The following is a 21,453-nucleotide window of genomic DNA, read 5'->3' on the forward strand; positions in this document are numbered from 1 at the left end:
ACTGCTCACCAGGTGAGGATCGTGGTACTGTACCGCTCACCAGTTTTCAAGAGGACGATGTCTGGATTAGCTATCGGACATGTCGGGTTGGCTATATAACTAACAGATGAGACTCATTGGCTATATGTGTGTTTTGTTTGATTGTGCATTAATTGGCTTGCCTATGTGATTATTATGGTTACCTGCTATATTTGCTACTTGCTATATCTATATTCTAATTGTGTTTGCTTTGTCTGTATTACTTGTCTATGCACCGAAATTTTGGAAGAATGGAAGAAACAAAAAGTGAGGGTTTGGATCACAATTAGATTGGAGGAGACAGAAAGTGAATTGTAGAATTAGAGTTAGATTGAGGTTTGGATACTTTAGAGAGTTTTACCAAATTTATGGTTTAGTTTATTCCTTTAAGTTTATATCTGAGTGTCAGAGTTCTAGGATTGCCTCTGACTTTTCCGAGACCTTTTATATTAGCTATCTGGACACCTTTACCATGTTAAGAACCCCCGTTCTCATTCCATACATATTGTTGCTTTTCAGATGCAGGTTAGGAGGTACCTCACTGAGCATTCTAGAGACTCTGTGAAAGCAAAAAATTAGGGGACTTAGGGTTTGTATTTTATTTATGTTTATATTTGTATATAGATTCTCCATCTTGTATTTTATACTTGTCCCTCTTAGAGGTTGACTTGGAGAAACAGGTTGTCAGTTTTACGAGTCTGGAATATTTTGGGTTATATATATACTCTGGTCGGCCTTTGCTTCGTAGGCCGAGTTCGGAGCTTGATATTTTTAATTTGGAATTCTAATCTATGTTTATGGTCTTTTAGCCTTCCTTTTGATCTTGCTTATCCGTCTACGCTTATCTTTCATGAGCGACGCGATTTCTGTTTCGATTTTGCTTAACTTCATTTTCAAGACTCCTAGTTATAACTTCTTTCAACTATATCTATATATTCATTTTATTTTTAGAGGTCGTAGCGCCTCATCACCCTTGATTTTACGTCCTAGGCATAAAGCTCTGTGTGGTATGATGTTACAAATTGGATTATATTTTGAATCGAATCAAGTGGTTGAGGTGTGTGAATCTAATTAATGTAGTTCGTTAGTAGTTTATAATTCTGTAGTTGAATAATTTCGGTGTAAAAACTAAGAAATTTATTTATTATTGTTAACAAATTTCGCTGTTATTTATTCTGATAAGTTCTGCATAATTCAAAACTCTTCCTCTTCCTCCTCATTTTCTGTTGCTTCTTCTTCTTCTTCTTTTTCATATTTTTCATGATCAACGTCTTCTTTTTTCTTATTCATCTTTTCTTTCTTATTTTACCTTCTCATATTTTTTCTTGTTTTACTTTTTTAACAAGAATAAAAATAAGAAAAAAATTAAATAAAGAAGAAGAAAAAACACATAATACTGTAAACTTACAAGAAAGAGAATAAACTTATATTCATTCAACTAAATAAGATTGCAATACATTACAAACATATTCATTCAAATCTAATATGAGAAGTAATGTTGCTAAAAGAAAAAATAAAAGCAACAGAAAAAAAGCAAGAACAAAAAGAAGAAAAAGAAGAAGAAGAAAAATACAGCATTAAAAAATATTTTTGTAGCAAAATTTAAGTGTAAAAACTAAAAAAATTATGTGTTGTTATAAAAAAATTCGGTGTTATTTATTCTGATAAATTCTGCATAATACAAAACTCTCCTTCTTCCTTTTCTTCTTCCTCATCTTCTGCTACTTCTTCTTCTTTTTCATCATCATTATCTTCTTTTTTTCTTATTCATCTTTTACTTTTTGTTTTACCTTCTCACATTTCTTCTTGTTTTACTATCTTAATAAGAATAAAAAAAATCAAATAAAGAAGAAGAAAACACTTATAATGATACAAAATTATTAGAAAGATGATGAACCTATATTCATTCAACTAAATAAGATTGCAATACATTACAAATATGTTCACTCAGGTCTAATATGAGAAACAATGCTCATAAAAAAAGAAAATAAGAGTAATAGAAAAAAGAAAGAAAGAAAAAATACAGCATTAAAGAAGGCATTTTTTTGCATTTGTAGCAAAATTTTGGTATAAGAATTAAGAAATTTATGTGTTATTATTGTTAAAAAGTTTCAGTGTTATTTATTCTAATAAGTTCTGCATGATTCAAAATTTTTCTCTTCCTTCTCCTAATCTTCTGCTGTTTTTTCTTCTACATTTTTATCTTTTTCATCATCAACATCTTTTTTTTATTCATCTTTTTTTTTTGTTTTACCTTCTCATGTTTTTTCTTGTTTTACTCTTTTAACAAGAATAAAAATAAGACAAAATCAAATAAAGAAGAAGAAGAAACACATAATGCTGAAAAATTACTAAGAAGAGGATGAATTTATATTCATTCAACTAAATAAGATTACAATACATTAGAAACATGTTCATTCAAGTCTAATATGAGAAGTAATGCTCCTAAAAAAAGAAATTAGAGCAACAAAAAAGAAAGAAGAAGAAAAAGAAGAAGAAGAAATGCAGCATTGAAGAAGATATTTTTGTACTTTTGTAGCAAAATTTCGGTATAAAAATGAAGAAAGTTATGTGTTATTGTTAAGAAATTTCGGTGTTATTTGTTCTGATAAGTTTTGCATAATTCAAAACTCTTTATCTTTCTTCTTTTTATCTTCTACTGCTGCTTCTTTTTCTTCTTATTTCATTTTTTCGTATTTCTTTTTGTTTTACACTCTTAAAAGGAGTAAAACTAAAAGAAAGAGAAAAAAAATAAATGCTACAAAATTATTAAAAAGAAAAGAAGAAAAAAATGTAACAACAGTAGCAATAAAATAATGACGACGATGAGAAGAAAATATGCGAAAAAGAAGAGGAATGCAAAGAAGAATGAAGAAAGAAGAACACGGAGAAAAAAAAATGCGAAGAAGAAGAAAGATGTTTTACTCTTACTAATAAAACTGTTTTTTGTTGAATATAAACCAATTTAATTGAATACTTGAATTTAATTATAAAAAAATTTTAGATGCGTAGCAAAATTGATTTATTATATATCATTTATAGTAATTATATTTTATGGTTTGCCAACAAAATTGTGAAATTAAGTGGTAAAATTAATGAATTATTAACACTTACAATTATTTCAAAAGTTAATTATACAACAGCAAAATGTGATCGAGAATGGTTATATGGTAGAGAAATTTATTTTTTATTAATTTAAAAATTTTATTTTTTTGGAAAAGTCAAACACATCTATTTCAAATGATATTTTTGTAGAATATTTTATTATAATTTTTTTATTATATTATATAAAAAATTAATAAATAAAAACGCAGCTTGTTAGTGCTTCAGGAGTTCAGGTAAATTAATCTAAGATTTGGTGATATATAGAATAGGAAGGCTTTCCAATGCTCCAGTCAACTTTTTTGGATCTTTGGTGATCCAAGGTGCAGTACCATTGAGATATATTATTTAAAATGTTGAGGGTGCAGATTTATTAGGATTATTATGGTGTAGAATCATAGAAAAAGGGTGCAAGGTGTTCCCAAAACCTATTGAAAAGGTGACAAGCAAAAGCTACAGGAGTTTTCCTAGTTTGGGGGCAGCTGTAGTGTGTTGTTAAATTATTGAGCCACAGCTATCAAGCCAGCGCGGTAGTGGAGTGGTAGCATGGAGTTGGTTTTTTTGTGGACTAAATGGGCCTGGTTGTTTATGTTGGATCGGGTAAGTTATAAAAACCATGTCCCACCCCCATTTCATTACCTGAATATCATTATTCGTAACCTAGCGCAGCCATCGTAGAAGAAACTAGAAACCCCGCTCTCTAAACGCGATACCCAACCCCACGCAGTTCTCCCAGGACCTCGCAAACCGTCGAAGTCGCGCGGAAGCAGCACCTCACAGCCACTCCCAGTCCCAGGAACCAACGCCCCCTAACCCCATGCGAGTCCCGTTGAAGAACCGCCTCCAAGCAGCTCCGGAGAGCCAAGAAGCAGCGTGGACCATCCCCTCCCAACAGTGGCATATCGGCGAACCTTACCCCTTCGGAGAGCCAAGAACCTTAATACCTGGCAGATCCAGTAGTTCCAGCTGCATGCATCATATGGATAGAAATGGGTTGCCCTTGTTGTTTGATACCTAAGAGGTGGGGCCCATCTTCTCCCATTCAGGTTTGTGATATTTTTCTTTGTTGATGTCAAACTTCGTTTAAATTTGGTTAATCTGAAATCTGTGTGATAGAGGCTGAGAGAGATGCCTTCCGATGGATCTGAAAGTCAGTTGTATTAGGTGGATGAAATTCTGAGTGTTTATGTCAGCGATTACCGATCGAGTGTGCAGTGTGGTGGGACAATTGTGGGAAGCACACCCAGACCTTGGAAAAACTGTAAGTATAACCAACATGATTTCGGAGATCCTGATGTTCTAATTTTGGTTATGAAAGAGGTTATTCGTTTGTTGAATCTATTTTATATAAATTTTTGGTTATAGAATACTGCCGGAATGTATGGGATGAGAGATCTGGATGCAAAACCAATATTGTTCTGCCACAGGCCATTCAGTTAGTGTGTATCAATTGGCGAGGTGAGTGACGTTGAAGTTTGTCCTTGTGTCATTTATATTTTTTAATCAGTTGATGATTGCCTTAGAATTATTAAATAATTAATTACGAAGGGGATTAGTGCTGGTAAATAAATTCACAAATAGATGTTTGGTGCCCGAAAATGGTGAATAAGTTGATGATTCGGTTTGTTTCATGTTGCATCAGAAGTTGCTGGCTTTTTGGTTATGGTTTATTCTGCCAGTTAGAGATCAAAGAATCATTGTAATGTAATTTGAAAACTTAAATATTGTTGGACCTACCAGCTGGGGATGGAATAGAAGTAAAATGGAGGTAGAGAGAAGATTTTAGCGTTTGTTTGAATGAAGGTTGTTACGGAGTTGTATACTTATCGGCGTTAAAGCAAGATTATTTCGTTGTTTTTGAGTATAACGGGGAATTTAAATTTAAATTCCCGTTGATTTATTTGAGTGACTCCGATATTGATTATTCAAGTTTGATAAGTTTCCATGAAGATGACCGCCGTATGGGAAACAATTTTCCTATTCATACGATGGTGATCAATATGGAAACCTCTGAAACTTGAGTAATCAATTTCGGAAGCAGTCAAACGAATCGCCGCGGATTTAAATTTAGATTCTCCTTTGTACTTAAATGCCACGAGAAACTCTTGCTTTAGTTCCGATAACTCTACAACTCTGTCTCAGCCTTCGTTCATTCAAACACTATCATTTTTTTTCTTGCTTCATTTTACTTCTATTTTATCCCGGTTGGTAGCTCCAACAATATTTGTTTCCGCAGGCTATTCGAAAATTTCTGTTTTAAGAAATTCGATGCTACCTCGTGATGGTGGTAACACGCTCTATAATGATTGTTGTTAGCACGATTACCAATAGGAATTCAGGAAATTGAAACTGATATGATTTATGATCTCTTTTGGCGTCGAATTATTACGCAATAGAAATAAAAAATGCAGTAACTTTTTTTTAATGTGTACTTCTTTGTTGCTGACGTCCTGAGGTCGAGGCCCAGAAGGGGGGATAAGAAAAGGCTGCGTGCGCACATTGCCGACATGTACCTTGGTCCTTGGCTAGAAATCATGTTTTCGTCAGGAGGGAGGGGCACGTGAAGCAATTTAAAGTGACAAAATCTCACAAATGGGAGACGCATTCTGCGCAACATGAAAAGGGGCTTTTGTTGGAGAGGTACATATATGTTGTTGACAGCTTGTTTCAGTTTTGCTACCTTATAAATTTCGAAGCATGACATGGGGAAGACGTGATTGTGTTTTTTGACTTCGCTGGCCACATGAGGCTGCATATATTCAGCATTTTTCCGTTGTTGGAAAGAAACTTATTGAATTTAACGTTACTCTACATTTCTTTAGATTGTGTATCTTGTTTTGGCGCGATTTTTTGTTCTGTTCTTCCGTGTTATTTGCACTGAAAGCTTTATTAGCATAAGAGTAATGTTGCATCTTTCTCCATTGTTTTGTCTTGGTTCTTCAGTTTTAGTATGTAAGATATGTTCGGTGGGTTCTGTGCTTTTACATTGTTGGAAGGTGCAAGTTCGGTTCTCTCCGTTTTGCTATGGAAAACAAATCATGGGATTTGTGTTTTGTTTAGTGGATGGAAAAGACACGCTTTGCTCTCTTGGCTGGAACCCATGTTTGTCTTCTCTATTTATCCGGTTCAGGTATGCTTCTGTTTTGTTCTTGTTTTTGTTTGTTGTTTTTCCCATTGTTCTGACACTGTTTCTTCTTCCCTTGTATTCAAATTTTAATTTTTTCTTTTAATCGTTTAAAGAGGCTCACTTTACTTTCTATTGTCCCTTTAAATACTTTTGTTCTCATTTGATGAAGAAAATAGAAAAGACGATGAACCACTTTAGCTGTTTTGTACTTTGTTTTTGCCAACTTTATGTTCTGTATTGTTCTTTTGGGTTAATATTTTTTTAGATTTCCACAGTTGACTTCAATTTTAACACTTTCAACCCAATTGTGTCACTTGCATGACAGGTGGTTGCCGAAAGAAGTTCTTCAATTCATCACAGGATACTGCATCTATAAAAGAAATGTCTGTTTCCTATAAATGTAACAACCGGGTTGTACAGAAGTTTATGTGTATATAGAATTCGCTTCAAGGAAGAAATACACTCTCAATTGGATGCATGAATGTCAATAATCTAACCATCATTGAAGTGCACTAGTATTTTAACTTGGACAATTCTTGCAATGCCATTCCTTTTCGATTTCATCAAGTCTCGTTTTGTACTTCATAGTAGGGCTGAGAGATGAATTAAACTTCTTAATGTACTTTGTGCTATACATTTTCATGTATCTTTTAGCAAGTGAAGCAATTATGTTTGTCACGGAAGTTGTTTATGGTTTTGCTGTGTTCATTTTATTATGCAGATAATAATCTCTGCTTATTAGTTGTAGGTTGCAGAGAGTCGGTACAGAATTTAGTAGGGATAAAATCGCCTTACTTGCACCGTTGCATTGTACAATGAAATTATTTTTTATGCATTTTGCATTTCCTCTATCAGTTTTCAGCTTATAATGAAATTTTGTAGCTGTATGTGTTTCGTCAAATTATTATCATTAATTAAGTGTATGTCATTCTCAATCCCCAAAAGAAGCAGATCTCAAGATCCTTGTCGTTTTTTGTTGTGACTTACATTGGGGTCGTTATTTTGTTTAGGGTAAAAACAAAAGTTTTTTTTATACAAAACGTGTATGACGTTTTGTCTCTGTATAATAAAGAAAATAAATTATTCAAAAACGACAATTTCTCTTTTTATATTTAAAAAATATATTTGTCTTACAAAACCGCAGTAATGTTATGAACTATCATAACAGGAATGTCAAATACCAAAATAACAAAAATTATCGCATTTCACATTAAAATTGTCTATATCTAAAAATCTTAGGCTGTATGTACCGTATGTAACGGATTAAAGTGCTAAAATCACGTATGATTAATTATACTTGGCTGAGTTAATAACAGTTATGCTGGAATAATAAGCTGATGTTATGCATGAAGTGAACATTAAACTAATCAAGACAACAAAATTTTCGTTAAAAATAAACCACGGAAGACAGTGAAATGTTAAACTGCTACAAAGCGGGTAAAACATGGTGATAGGTACTGTTATAACTAAGGCTAAGACGAGCCTACTTCCTTACCAGAGTTAAGTATAGGACGAAGATGGTAACGATTATAAATAGGATACACGTGTAGTGATTTTGTTGCCGGCGGCTCTGGTTGGATCGGTTGGTATGACGGACAGTTGAGTGGTTGTCCCCTCCTTCAATTTGACGTTGCTCCTGTATCCTTTCGTCGAAAGGGAGTAGTTGGTCAGGAATCGGTGATTGGTGGTGCCGAATGGATGTTGCATGAATTTGATGTAGTAGAGGACTATTGTTGGTGTGCTGAGTCTGTGATCGTCTGCCAGATAGGAATTGTTCGAACGCCATACGAGCTTCATCGATGGTTTCGTAAGCCTGATGGAGGTTGCCGCTAAATTCGTTAACTTGGGTATGACAGGCCGGCCAGGAACTATAGATACCAGGGACCCTCCCTATGAAAACAACATAGTATTTCTTCTTGGCACGGACCATGTTGAGATTCCAAGGGAGAGTTTTGTTGAGTATGTTTAAGATGGGATATTGGTTTCGGTGGTTTTTAAAGGCAACGACGATGGCTCCTGTGATTTGAGCAGGAAATTGAAATTGTGCAACCGTAATATTTCCAACGGTTGGAATTTGATCGACTGTGGGGCTAACACGTGTCGTTTTGCAAGGAGCATAAACTAGCCTAACTTTTGGTTTGATGAAGGACAGGGTTCCGGTTGAAATAAAATATTAATAAATAACATATAAATTTCAATACCTAATTATAACAAATGAAAGACAAAACAAGTATGTAATTAAATTGTATCGACTTATTTATTTAACGTTTGATATAGAGGTTATAATTAAATTGTATTAACTCATGGGAGGTTGACGAAGGCTTGCAGGTCGTAATCTGCGCGACACTGGATGCAGGGGATATGAGCGGCCCCTCCGAAAGCATGGACAGAGTTTCGCTCTGCTGCACGTCTGCGATAGTCATACAGAAGAGGCATATGTCCCCTGGTCGAGCACCTTGGTGCGGCACAGACGGTGTGTTGTTCTTCTATACGGGGCATTTGGACCTCACCTGGCCACGACATTGTCAGAATTGAAAAGCACCTTGCCTTACAATCAGCGAGTGAACCAGCCGCATCAAGCTCGCGATACAGTTCCAGCCCTTTTTGTTTTTCGTCGTTGCCGTCCGTGCGAAGCAGCAACGTCATGCTCAGTGCGTATTTGGCTGCTACATGGCCTGTACTTGTTGCACTATTCAGCATCTGGAGCCCAACGTTTTCGTTATGTCTAATGAATAGTTCCCGAAGTGCCTCCCGAAAAAGAAGCTCTGGATGGCCAGCTACCATGCATCGATCAAAGAATCTCTTTGACTCCGGATTGAGGCTCCACCACCACGGTGTGGCGTGCGGTGGTGGGATGGAAACACTCCGGTGAGCAATATCGGAATCTCCCGCATCGCGCGCAGCCTTACAGGTCATTCTGAGACTGCACAGCTCTCGAATGGAGTCTGAGGCAACTTTAATGGTAATTGCTACCCAGATGTCGTTGGGAAGGAAAGCGATATTTGAGAAAGAGTCGATTGTCATTTTCAGTTTGTTCGTGTTGGTTCCTATTTCGATGGGGATGGGGATACGTGTTTAGAGTATAGGGTTTGGAGTGTGGCATAGGAGTGTATCCTCCATATTTATAAGTCCACCGACCCTGTTGGAAACCTGAACTTGAGTGTAGCAGATACGTTCTCACTAATGCATGCGTAATATTTAACGTTAAATTAAGCGTAACTATTTTATGGTGAAAACTGAAAACTGTCTGGGGAATGATATTAATTATTGGAAAAGAATAGATGAACAAGAAGATTTTCTGAGAATGTTCCCATAGGACTCTCCTAATTAAATTCACTCTATTAATGTTATTATAATACATTGTTCAGACGTTGTTAAACAAAAGTTGTTACTAAGCTATACTTTTCTAGACCTGTATTAGTACAGATTATTCCACGTGCAGTCAGCAGAATGTTAAAGGTTCGGGCAGATACTTAGCCGTTTAATGTGTGATGAATAGTTAATAGTTAATTTTTTATGTCATCTGAATAGTTTAGGGTAGTTTAATACCATGGATGTGAATTTGGTGTTTTTGAAATTTGTTTCGTGTATCACATAGAGGGGAGTTAATGGGACGCGTTTAATGCGAAAATGAAAAATCGTTGAACATATGGTGGAGGGTGCGAAAAACGGATAGGTGAGGTTAATGCATTTATTGTAAAACCCGGTTAATTAACGGCTAATTAACCCATAAATGAGAATTTATTCTAGAAAGCCTAAAATGTGATTTTTATGGCTATATGTGATAGAGGAGATTGAGACGAGAATTTTGGTACCAATTTTGTAGAATTCGGACCAAGATTGGATCGAACGGGCCAAACCGGGCCAACCGGACCCAAAGTGGGCCCTTGGCCCAACATAACTTAACCAAAACCCTAGTTTTCAGCACTCTCTCTCCTCATTTGTTACACACACAAGCTGAAATGGTGGAGAGGAAGGGAAGAACATTCTCTCAACTTCTCTCTCTCACTTGATCTTTAAATCACCATAACTTTTGATCTAGAGCTCCGATTGCCGCCCCGTTTGCGGCCACGCGTTCACCGCGGAGAGCTCTACAAAACCCATATAATCAATCTTGAGGTAAGCCACACCTTGCTGTTCGAAATCTCAGCCCCTATTTTCGAGTTTCATGGGTTAAATGTTGAGATTTTGGGTTCTTTGATGTTATAGGACCCAACTCTCTTGAAGGAGAAGGTTAATCTTGTCTCCTTGGACCTTGGAGGTGGTAAGATTCTCAACCCTAGTGTATTTTGTTGTTTTATGATGTTTGGGTTTTGAGATGTTGTGTATGGGTGTGATGGTTGTGGCTTAGGTTGTGTGTGTGGACATTGGAGCTTGATTGGTGATTTTGAACAAGCTTGGAAAGGGCTTGGTGGTGAAAAATCTGCTCTTGGAGGTGTTGAGGCCTTGTGAGCTTGAGGATAAGTGGTTTAGAAGTGCTCCGGTGGAGCTTGGGAAATTCGGCTAAGGTATGGTTTCGGTTTCCCGTATCTAATATGTAATGTGGTAGGAAATACTTAGGCTAGAGGCCCTAAGATAGGCATTGAATGGTTGATGTTATTGAATGATTGAGATATATGATGTGGTCATATATGTGATGAGTATTGATGCCTTGATAGAATGATGTATGAGAAATATGCATGTTGTGATATATGCTTGATTATTGGTTATGGTTGAATTGTGGGTTGAACCATGTTGATGGTGAGTATGATGTTGTTTGTGTACCATGTTGATTTATTGGAATTGGTGTTGTTGAGGATTGGTATGAGGAATAGTATATGATATGTCAATATGTTTGAGTTTGAGCCACTTGGGTGAAGTGGGATATAATGGTGAAATAGTGATTTTGGTAAATTGTGAGTTATGTGTCAATGTGTGAGTTGAGGAGGCTTGATGTTGAATTTGATGTATTTTGATTGATTTCAAAGAAAAGGGATGAAATTGGCATGTTTTGATTGATTTTGGAAAGAAATGGAAATGGCTTGTTTTGAAAATGGCACTTTGTGGTTTTTATGAAAAACATGGTTTTTGGGCACACTTTGGCGGGACATAACTTGGACTACGAATCTCTGTTTTGTACCAAATCTTTTTAGAAATGAAATTGGATCCGGGATGTCCGTGCCGTTCGAAGAACGGACGAAAAACGATTTAAAATGAGGAAGTTATGTCCGTTGGAAGATCGGGGTCAAAATCTGCGAAATTCTGCAGCTTTTAACTTAGAAAATTTTTAGCAGAATGTCCCCTTGCGCGTGGGCGCACCTGGCGCGTACGCGCTGATCTTCCGTAAGGTGCCATCCACGCGTACGCGTGATGTGCGCGGGCGCGCCGATTGTGCTGCACCCTATGTCTAGCCATTTTCCCGAGAGTTATGCCAGAACTGTGCCGGTGTTGTGTCTGGGGCACGAGAACACCCGCGCGTACGCGTGGTTGACGCGTGCGCGCCGATGGGCAAGTTTGGGATCCACGCGTTAGCGTGCACGACGCTTGCGCGCCGATGAGTTTTTGAGGCCATCCACGCGTGCGCGTGGAGTGCGCGTACGCGTGGCCCTGTTTTCATCCCAAAGTTGATTTTTGAGTTTTAAAAGCCAAATCTCATACTTCTAAGCCTCCGATCTCACCATTCATGTCTTAAATCATCATAATATGCCTAGCTATTAGAAAGGGGCTAGTGAATGTGATAACTTGCGAGTGAAGCAAGGGAAAAATGTATGATCAATAAGGATCAAGATGATTCTGTGAGATGCGGAGGATGGAGGTGGAAGTGTTTGTTATGCCATGGGCCGAAAGGCTGTAATTGTTTATGAAATGGCTGGTTATGGATTTAACCATGAGCCGGAATAGCTGTGTATGCTATGAATATTGGCTGGTTCTGGATTGAACCGTGAGCCGGAATGGCTGGTATGGATGTTGATCCATGGATGAGAATTCATGCATGTTGATGCTGAATTATTGATAATTGTGAAATTGCACTTCCACTATCTGAGTACGAGTTTCCTTGGGTAGTAGCAGTGGCTAGCCACCACGTGCTCCAGGTTGAGACTCGAAGCTCTGTTAACCCTATGTTGTAAGTGTGGCCGGGCACTGTGAAAGGCCCGGATGAGCTCGAACCCCCGAAAATATTCACCAGTGAGGGTGAAGGATATGGATCATGTTTATGATCATGTTTATAACGAGTATAACTCGAGTTTGGGGATGCACGACAGAGGGACAGTCCAATGGTTAGCGACCAGGACTTGTCGGGTTGGCTATATAACCGACAAGATGATATCATCGGCCACTAGGGACAGGCATTCATCATATGCATACTATGTGATTTGTTTGAGATTGCCTATTGACTGCATATTACTTGCTAATTGTCTAAATGTCTTAACTGCTATTATTTGTATATTCTTTGTTTGATATATCTGTGTTTGCTATAATATACTCCTGCTGGTGGTTGGGAGGTTTGAAGGAATTGGAAAGGGAAGTATTAGTTAGACTGAAGAATCTTTAGTCAGGTGCCCTTATACGGTTTAGCTTGTTTATAAGCTTTGATATTATCTGGAGGAAGTTCTAGGATTGCCTTCGGCTTTCCTCCATTATTATGTATTATATATGTGGAAGCTGTTACCATGCTGGGGACCTCTGGTTCTCACCCATGCGGATTTTGTGGTTTTCAGATGCAGGGCGTGAGGTTACCCGCTGAGGCATGCTGGAGACTTCTATATTGCGAAGATCCGTTGTTCTCGGGGCTATGTTTTGGTTTATATGTTTTGTTTAGATACTTTTATCTCCATTAAATAATACAAACTGTGATGACTCCTTTTATGGGAGAATTTTGGAGAATAGGTTTTATGTATTTGTGTCCCTTTGGGTTTCCTTGGGGTTTTCCTTATTTTATCATATGTATATATTGTTATGCTCGGACCGGTTATCTTCACAGCCGGATCTTGAGTCTTGATATTCCTGTTTTTGACACTCTCTTGTATATATATAATCTCGCGTTGGTTTATCCTTGTTCGTTACGTTATCGATCGGAGTGTTGCGCTTTTGAGTTGCGGTTTTTGTTTACCACTTTTTCTACAAAGGCTCCTAGTTATAATCAATCATTCATACTACTATACGTACTAAATTTTTATTTTAGAGGTCGTAATACCTTGCCATCTCTGAATTATGACTTAAGCATAAGGCTAAGTATGGTAGGGTGTTACATTATGGTATCAGAGCAGTTCGTTCCTGTAGAGCCTGAGGGATGGACTGACTATGCTTCTGTGCATTCTCTGTGTGTGTGTTATGTGCTGTTAGTATATCTGCTTGATATATTTGGCATAAACGTTCATGAGCATGCATTTGGGACTTTGAAGCACTAGACTTCCGATATTGAGCCTGATCAACTTAATATCGATTGTTTGGTGTGTATAGGAACCATATGGCATCTCGTGGATGCGGTAGAGGTTGTGCGAGAGGTCGTACGAATGCTCGTGCACCGGAGAATAACCCTAACGACCCGGTGAACTTTACGACTGCGTTGGAGAACATGGCTGCTGCTATGCAAGCCACTGCTGAGGCCCTTGGTCAACAGATGAACAGCCATGGCAGCGACAGAAATGGAGCTCAGGGACCAATGGAGATTAGAACTTTTGTTGTGTTGGTGGACAAGTGTGGGGTTGCTGAAGAGTGTGTGAAGAGGGCAGCCGCTAAGAAGGGATGTCACAAAGGATCATTCCCACGGAACCGAGGGAAGAGCATTGCACCTAGAGGTCCGCCTTTCAAGAGGAGAGGTTCCTTTAGGAGGCCCAACAACAACTCCCAAGGAAAAAGGTTTGGGAAGCAGCCACAGAATGTGCAAGCTTGCGCTAGGTGTGGAAGTCACCATCCGGGAGTCCCGCGCATGGCCGGTTGGGGTTTGTGCTACTTCTGTGGTAAGGCGGGACATAAGGCCCTAAACTGCCCGGAGAAGAAAAAACAAGGTGCTGGGAAAGCACAACAGACTGGTCCGGTGTTCACCACTTCAGCTATAGGTGCCGAGGGATCCGAGACACTTATTCGAGGTAATTGTGAATTAGCTGGACAAACTTTAAATGCTTTATTTGATTCGGGAGCATCACATTCATTCATTGCATTTGAGAAAGCTCATGAGTTAGGATTGAAGATTGTAACCTTAGGTTATGACCTAAAGGTACATAATGCTACCCATGAAGCCATGGTAACTAGGCTAGGATGTCCGGAAGTTTCCCTTAGATTCAAGCAGCGTGATTTTGTTCATGATTTAATCTGCTTGCCGATGATTGGTCTTGATCTTATTTTGGGATTGGATTGGTTATCTAAGAACCATGTTTTACTAGATTGTTCTACAAAGTCGGTGTACTTTATGCCGGAAGATACTGAAGGACCGGTCGTGGTGAATAATTATTACTTGAACTCGATGATGGTGAACTGTTCTGGATTCGAATGTCAGGGTATCATGTTGTTAACCGCAGGCGTTTCGGGTGACGATCAAAGGTTGGAACAAATTCCGGTTGTGTGTGAGTTTCCGGAAGTGTTTCCCGATGATATTGATGAGTTCCCACCTAACCGAGAGGTTGAGTTTGCTATTGAGTTGGTGCCCGGGGCGGGACCAATCTCAAGTGCTCCTTACAGGATGTCACCGTTAGAGATGAACGAGCTAAAGTCTCAGTTAGAGGATTTGTTGGGAAAGAATTTCATACGACCAAGTGTTTCTCCATGGGGTGCTCCAGTGTTATTGGTGAAGAAGAAAGATGGGAGTATGCGGCTCTGTGTGGATTACAGGCAGTTGAACAAGGTTACAATAAAGAATAAGTACCCATTGCCGAGAATTGATGATCTCATGGATCAGTTACAAGGAGCTGGAGTTTTCTCTAAGATTGACTTGCGATCCGGTTATCACCAGATAAGGGTGAGGGGCGAGGATATCCCTAAGACCGCTTTCAGGACTCGTTATGGTCATTACGAGTACACTGTGATGTCCTTTGGGTTGACGAACGCTCCTGCGATATTCATGGATTACATGAATCGAGTTTTCCGTCCGTTTTTGGATAAATTCGTTGTTGTCTTCATTGATGACATACTGATTTATTCCAAGACTGAAGAAGAGCATGCGGAACACTTGAGGACCGTATTGCAGATTCTAAAGGAGAAGAAACTTTATGCAAAACTGTCTAAGTGTGAGTTTTGGAAGAGTGAGGTGAAGTTTTTGGGCCATGTGGTGAATAAGAAGGGAATAGCAGTAGATCCAACTAAGGTGGAGGCGGTGATGGATTGGAAACAACCAACCACCATAACAGAGATAAGGAGTTTTCTGGGTTTAGCTGGCTATTACCGAAGATTCATCAAGGGCTTTTCACAGATAGCTTTGCCAATGACGAAGTTAACCCGAAAAGACACTCCGTTTGTTTGGACTCCTGAATGCGAGGAGAGCTTTCAGACATTGAAGAAGAAGTTGACTACTGCACCTGTGTTAGTGTTACCTGAGCCGAACGAGCCTTTTGAGGTGTATTGTGATGCCTCATTGAAGGGTTTAGGATGCGTGCTGATGCAGCATCGTAATGTGGTGGCGTATGCCTCACGACAGTTGAGACCTCATGAGGTTAGTTACCCTACGCACGATTTGGAACTCGCTGCGGTCGTGTTTGCCTTGAAGGTGTGGAGGCATTATCTCTATGGGGTTAAGTTCCGAGTTTTCTCTGATCATAAGAGCTTGAAGTATCTCTTTGATCAGAAAGAGCTCAATATGAGGCAGAGGAGGTGGATGGAATTGTTGAAGGACTATGACTTTGAGTTGAATTACCATCCGGGAAAAGCGAACGTAGTGGCGGATGCGTTAAGTCGGAAGTCGTTATATGCGGCTTGGATGATGCTTCAAGAGGAGAAGTTGCTCAAGGGATTCGAGAGTCTGAATATTGGTGCTCGAGAAGTATCCGGAACCTTGTGTTTGAGCCGATTAGAAATCTCAAGTGATTTTAAGTCCGAACTCCTAAAGGCTCATCAAAATGATGAAGCATTATGGAAAGTGTTACCGGCCATTGAGCAAGGGAAACAGTGGAGAGTGTCGGAAGAAAAAGATGGGTTATGGAGATTCAAAGGTAGAATCATTGTGCCGGATGTTGGCACTTTGAGGCAAGATATTTTAAAGGAGGCACACAAAAGCGGATTCTCCATTCACCCGGGAAGTACTAAGATGTACCATGATTTAAAGGCGATATTTTGGTGGCCGGGTATGAAGAATGATGTGGCGGAATATGTTTCAAAGTGCTTAACTTGTCAAAAGGTAAAGATTGAACATCAAAAGCCTGCCGGTATGTTGCAACCTTTAGAGATTCCACAATGGAAGTGGGAAAGTATTGCAATGGACTTTGTGTCAGGATTGCCAAGGACTAGGACTGGTTTTGATGCTATTTGGGTGATTGTGGACCGATTGACGAAGTCAGCTCACTTTTTACCCATTCGGATGACTTACACCCTTGAAGAGCTAGCACGGTTATACATAAAGGAGATTGTGAGACTTCATGGTGTACCTGCTACTATAATCTCTGATAGAGATCCTCGTTTCACTTCAAGGTTTTGGGGTGCATTTCAGAAAGCTTTTGGAACCCGATTAAGCTTGAGCACGGCTTACCATCCTCAAACAGATGGTCAATCTGAGAGGACGATCCAAACACTAGAGGATATGTTGAGAGCTTGTGTTTTGGACCAACCGGCGAGTTGGGATCGGTATATGCCATTAGTGGAGTTTGCATACAATAATAGTTATCATGCGAGCATTGGAATGGCTCCGTATGAGGCCTTGTATGGGAGGAAATGTCAATCTTCGCTATGTTGGTATGAAGCTGGAGAGAAAGGCTTATTGGGGCCAGAAATGATAGCTGAGACTACTGAACAAGTCAAGAAGATCCGTGATAGGATGCTTACGGCGCAGAGTCGTCAAAAGAGTTACGCCGATCAAAGGCGAAAGCCCTTAGAATTTGAGGAAGGAGACCATGTTTTCCTTAAGGTTACTCCGACTACTGGAGTAGGTAGGGCGATTAAGGCAAAGAAGTTGAATCCTCGATACATTGGTCCATTTCAGATCCTAGAGAGGATTGGACCGGTGGCGTATCGGATGGCTCTACCACCTCATCTTTCGAACCTGCACGACGTGTTCCACGTGTCGCAGCTTCGGAAGTACACTCCTGATGCTAGTCATGTGTTGGAACCTGAATCGGTTCAGTTAAGGGAAGATTTGACGCTTCCAGTGGCTCCAGTCAGAATTGATGATACTAGTATCAAACGGTTGTGTGGAAAAGATGTTTCACTAGTCAAAGTGGCATGGAGTCGAGGCGGTGTTGAGGAACACACTTGGGAACTTGAGTCAGAGATGCGATCGGATTATCCGCATTTATTCTCAGGTAATTGCATTTGAATTTTGTGGGCAAAATTCCCAATTAGGTGGGTAGAATGTAAAACCCGGTTAATTAACGGCTAATTAACCCATAAATGAGAATTTATTCTAGAAAGCCTAAAATGTGATTTTTATGGCTATATGTGATAGAGGAGATTGAGACGAGAATTTTGGTACCAATTTTGTAGAATTCGGACCAAGATTGGACCGAACGGGCCAAACCGGGCCAACCGGACCCAAAGTGGGCCCTTGGCCCAACATAACTTAACCAAAACCCTAGTTTTCAGCACTCTCTCTCCTCATTTGTTACACACACAAGCTGAAATGGTGGAGAGGAAGGGAAGAACATTCTCTCAACTTCTCTCTCTCACTTGATCTTCAAATCACCATAACTTTTGATCTAGAGCTCCGATTGCCGCCCCGTTTGCGGCCACGCGTTCACCGCGGAGAGCTCTACAAAACCCATATAATCAATCTTGAGGTAAGCCACACCTTGCTGTTCGAAATCTCAGCCCCTATTTTCGAGTTTCATGGGTTAAATGTTGAGATTTTGGGTTCTTTGATGTTATAGGACCCAACTCTCTTGAAGGAGAAGGTTAATCTTGTCTCCTTGGACCTTGGAGGTGGTAAGATTCTCAACCCTAGTGTATTTTGTTGTTTTATGATGTTTGGGTTTTGAGATGTTGTGTATGGGTGTGATGGTTGTGGCTTAGGTTGTGTGTGTGTGGACATTGGAGCTTGATTGGTGATTTTGAACAAGCTTGGAAAGGGCTTGGTGGTGAAAAATCTGCTCTTGGAGGTGTTGAGGCCTTGTGAGCTTGAGGATAAGTGGTTTAGAAGTGCTCCGGTGGAGCTTGGGAAATTCGGCTAAGGTATGGTTTCGGTTTCCCGTATCTAATATGTAATGTGGTAGGAAATACTTAGGCTAGAGGCCCTAAGATAGGCATTGAATGGTTGATGTTGTTGAATGATTGAGATATATGATGTGGTCATATATGTGATGATGAGTATTGATGCCTTGATAGAATGATGTATGAGAAATATGCATGTTGTGATATATGCTTGATTATTGGTTATGGTTGAATTGTGGGTTGAACCATGTTGATGGTGAGTATGATGTTGTTTGTGTACCATGTTGATTTATTGGAATTGGTGTTGTTGAGGATTGGTATGAGGAATAGTATATGATATGTCAATATGTTTGAGTTTGAGCCACTTGGGTGAAGTGGGATATAATGGTGAAATAGTGATTTTGGTAAATTGTGAGTTATGTGTCAATGTGTGAGTTGAGGAGGCTTGATGTTGAATTTGATGTATTTTGATTGATTTCAAAGAAAAGGGATGAAATTGGCATGTTTTGATTGATTTTGGAAAGAAATGGAAATGGCTTGTTTTGAAAATGGCACTTTGTGGTTTTTATGAAAAACATGGTTTTTGGGCACACTTTGGCGGGACATAACTTGGACTACGGATCTCTGTTTTGTACCAAATCTTTTTAGAAATGAAATTGGATCCGGGATGTCCGTGCCGTTCGAAGAACGGACGAAAAACGATTTAAAATGAGGAAGTTATGTCCGTTGGAAGATCGGGGTCAAAATCTGCGAAATTCTGCAGCTTTTAACTTAGAAAATTTTTAGCAGAATGTCCCCTTGCGCGTGGGCGCACCTGGCGCGTACACGCTGATCTTCCGTAAGGTGCCATCCACGCGTACGCGTGATGTGCGCGGGCGCGCCGATTGTGCTGCACCCTATGTCTAGCCATTTTCCCGAGAGTTATGCCAGAACTGTGCCGGTGTTGTGTCTGGGGCACGAGAACACCCGCGCGTACGCGTGGTTGACGCGTGCGCGCCGATGGGCAAGTTTGGGATCCACGCGTTAGCGTGCACGACGCTTGCGCGCCGATGAGTTTTTGAGGCCATCCACGCGTGCGCGTGGAGTGCGCGTACGCGTGGCCCTGTTTTCATCCCAAAGTTGATTTTTGAGTTTTAAAAGCCAAATCTCATACTTCTAAGCCTCCGATCTCACCATTCATGTCTTAAATCATCATAATATGCCTAGCTATTAGAAAGGGGCTAGTGAATGTGATAACTTGCGAGTGAAGCAAGGGAAAAATGTATGATCAATAAGGATCAAGATGATTCTGTGAGATGCGGAGGATGGAGGTGGAAGTGTTTGTTATGCCATGGGCCGAAAGGCTGTAATTGTTTATGAAATGGCTGGTTATGGATTTAACCATGAGCCGGAATAGCTGTGTATGCTATGAATATTGGCTGGTTCTGGATTGAACCGTGAGCCGGAATGGCTGGTATGGATGTTGATCCATGGATGAGAATTCATGCATGTTGATGCTGAATTATTGATAATTGTGAAATTGCACTTCCACTATCTGAGTACGAGTTTCCTTGGGTAGTAGCAGTGGCTAGCCACCACGTGCTCCAGGTTGAGACTCGAAGCTCTGTTAACCCTATGTTGTAAGTGTGGCCGGGCACTGTGAAAGGCCCGGATGAGCTCGAACCCCCGAAAATATTCACCAGTGAGGGTGAAGGATATGGATCATGTTTATGATCATGTTTATAACGAGTATAACTCGAGTTTGGGGATGCACGACAGAGGGACAGTCCAATGGTTAGCGACCAGGACTTGTCGGGTTGGCTATATAACCGACAAGATGATATCATCGGCCACTAGGGACAGGCATTCATCATATGCATACTATGTGATTTGTTTGAGATTGCCTATTTGACTGCATATTACTTGCTAATTGTCTAAATGTCTTAACTGCTATTATTTGTATATTCTTTGTTTGATATATCTGTGTTTGCTATAATATACTCCTGCTGGTGGTTGGGAGGTTTGAAGGAATTGGAAAGGGAAGTATTAGTTAGACTGAAGAATCTTTAGTCAGGTGCCCTTATACGGTTTAGCTTGTTTATAAGCTTTGATATTATCTGGAGGAAGTTCTAGGATTGCCTTCGGCTTTCCTCCATTATTATGTATTATATATGTGGAAGCTGTTACCATGCTGGGGACCTCTGGTTCTCACCCATGCGGATTTTGTGGTTTTCAGATGCAGGGCGTGAGGTTACCCGCTGAGGCATGCTGGAGACTTCTATATTGCGAAGATCCGTTGTTCTCGGGGCTATGTTTTGGTTTATATGTTTTGTTTAGATACTTTTATCTCCATTAAATAATACAAACTGTGATGACTTCTTTTATGGGAGAATTTTGGAGAATAGGTTTTATGTATTTGTGTCCCTTTGGGTTTCCTTGGGGTTTTCCTTATTTTATCATATGTATATATTGTTATGCTCGGACCGGTTATCTTCGCAGCCGGATCTTGAGTCTTGATATTCCTGTTTTTGACACTCTCTTGTATATATATAATCTCGCGTTGGTTTATCCTTGTTCGTTACGTTATCGATCGGAGTGTTGCGCTTTTGAGTTGCGGTTTTTGTTTACCACTTTTTCTACAAAGGCTCCTAGTTATAATCAATCATTCATACTACTATACGTACTAAATTTTTATTTTAGAGGTCGTAATACCTTGCCATCTCTGAATTATGACTTAAGCATAAGGCTAAGTATGGTAGGGTGTTACATTTATTACCGAATTTAAAGCCCCGGGGAAGCGGTGTGACTGTCCAGTGAGATAACTGTGTATACATAATTGGATTGGAGAATGTGATGAGTCATGTCATATATAAATATAAATAAGTTTCATGTCTGAGATTACTTCGCTGACGATTTTGTTAAGAAGATTTGAAGTTTGTTACATCCCTTTGTGTCTGGAT

The 21,453-nt window shown here is 39.6% G+C and overlaps 1 protein-coding gene across 1 annotated transcript; it reads right to left on the minus strand.

The window, feature by feature from the left end:
- Window positions 1–8,548: 8,548 nt before the first annotated feature.
- Window positions 8,549–9,271, minus strand: LOC130975779 (putative F-box protein At1g67623). The gene has a single exon (XM_057900515.1). The coding sequence runs from the start codon at window positions 9,269–9,271 to the stop codon at window positions 8,549–8,551; it is 723 nt and encodes a 240-aa protein (XP_057756498.1).
- Window positions 9,272–21,453: the final 12,182 nt, after the last annotated feature.

This window comes from Arachis stenosperma, chromosome 4 (assembly GCF_014773155.1).
Source record: "Arachis stenosperma cultivar V10309 chromosome 4, arast.V10309.gnm1.PFL2, whole genome shotgun sequence".
In the NCBI taxonomy this organism is placed as follows: domain Eukaryota; kingdom Viridiplantae; phylum Streptophyta; class Magnoliopsida; order Fabales; family Fabaceae; genus Arachis; species Arachis stenosperma.

Coding starts and splice junctions, on each gene's coding strand:
- LOC130975779 (XM_057900515.1), bottom strand. CDS start 9,271: ATGACAATCGACTCTTTCTCAAATATCGCTTTCCTTCCCAACGACATC.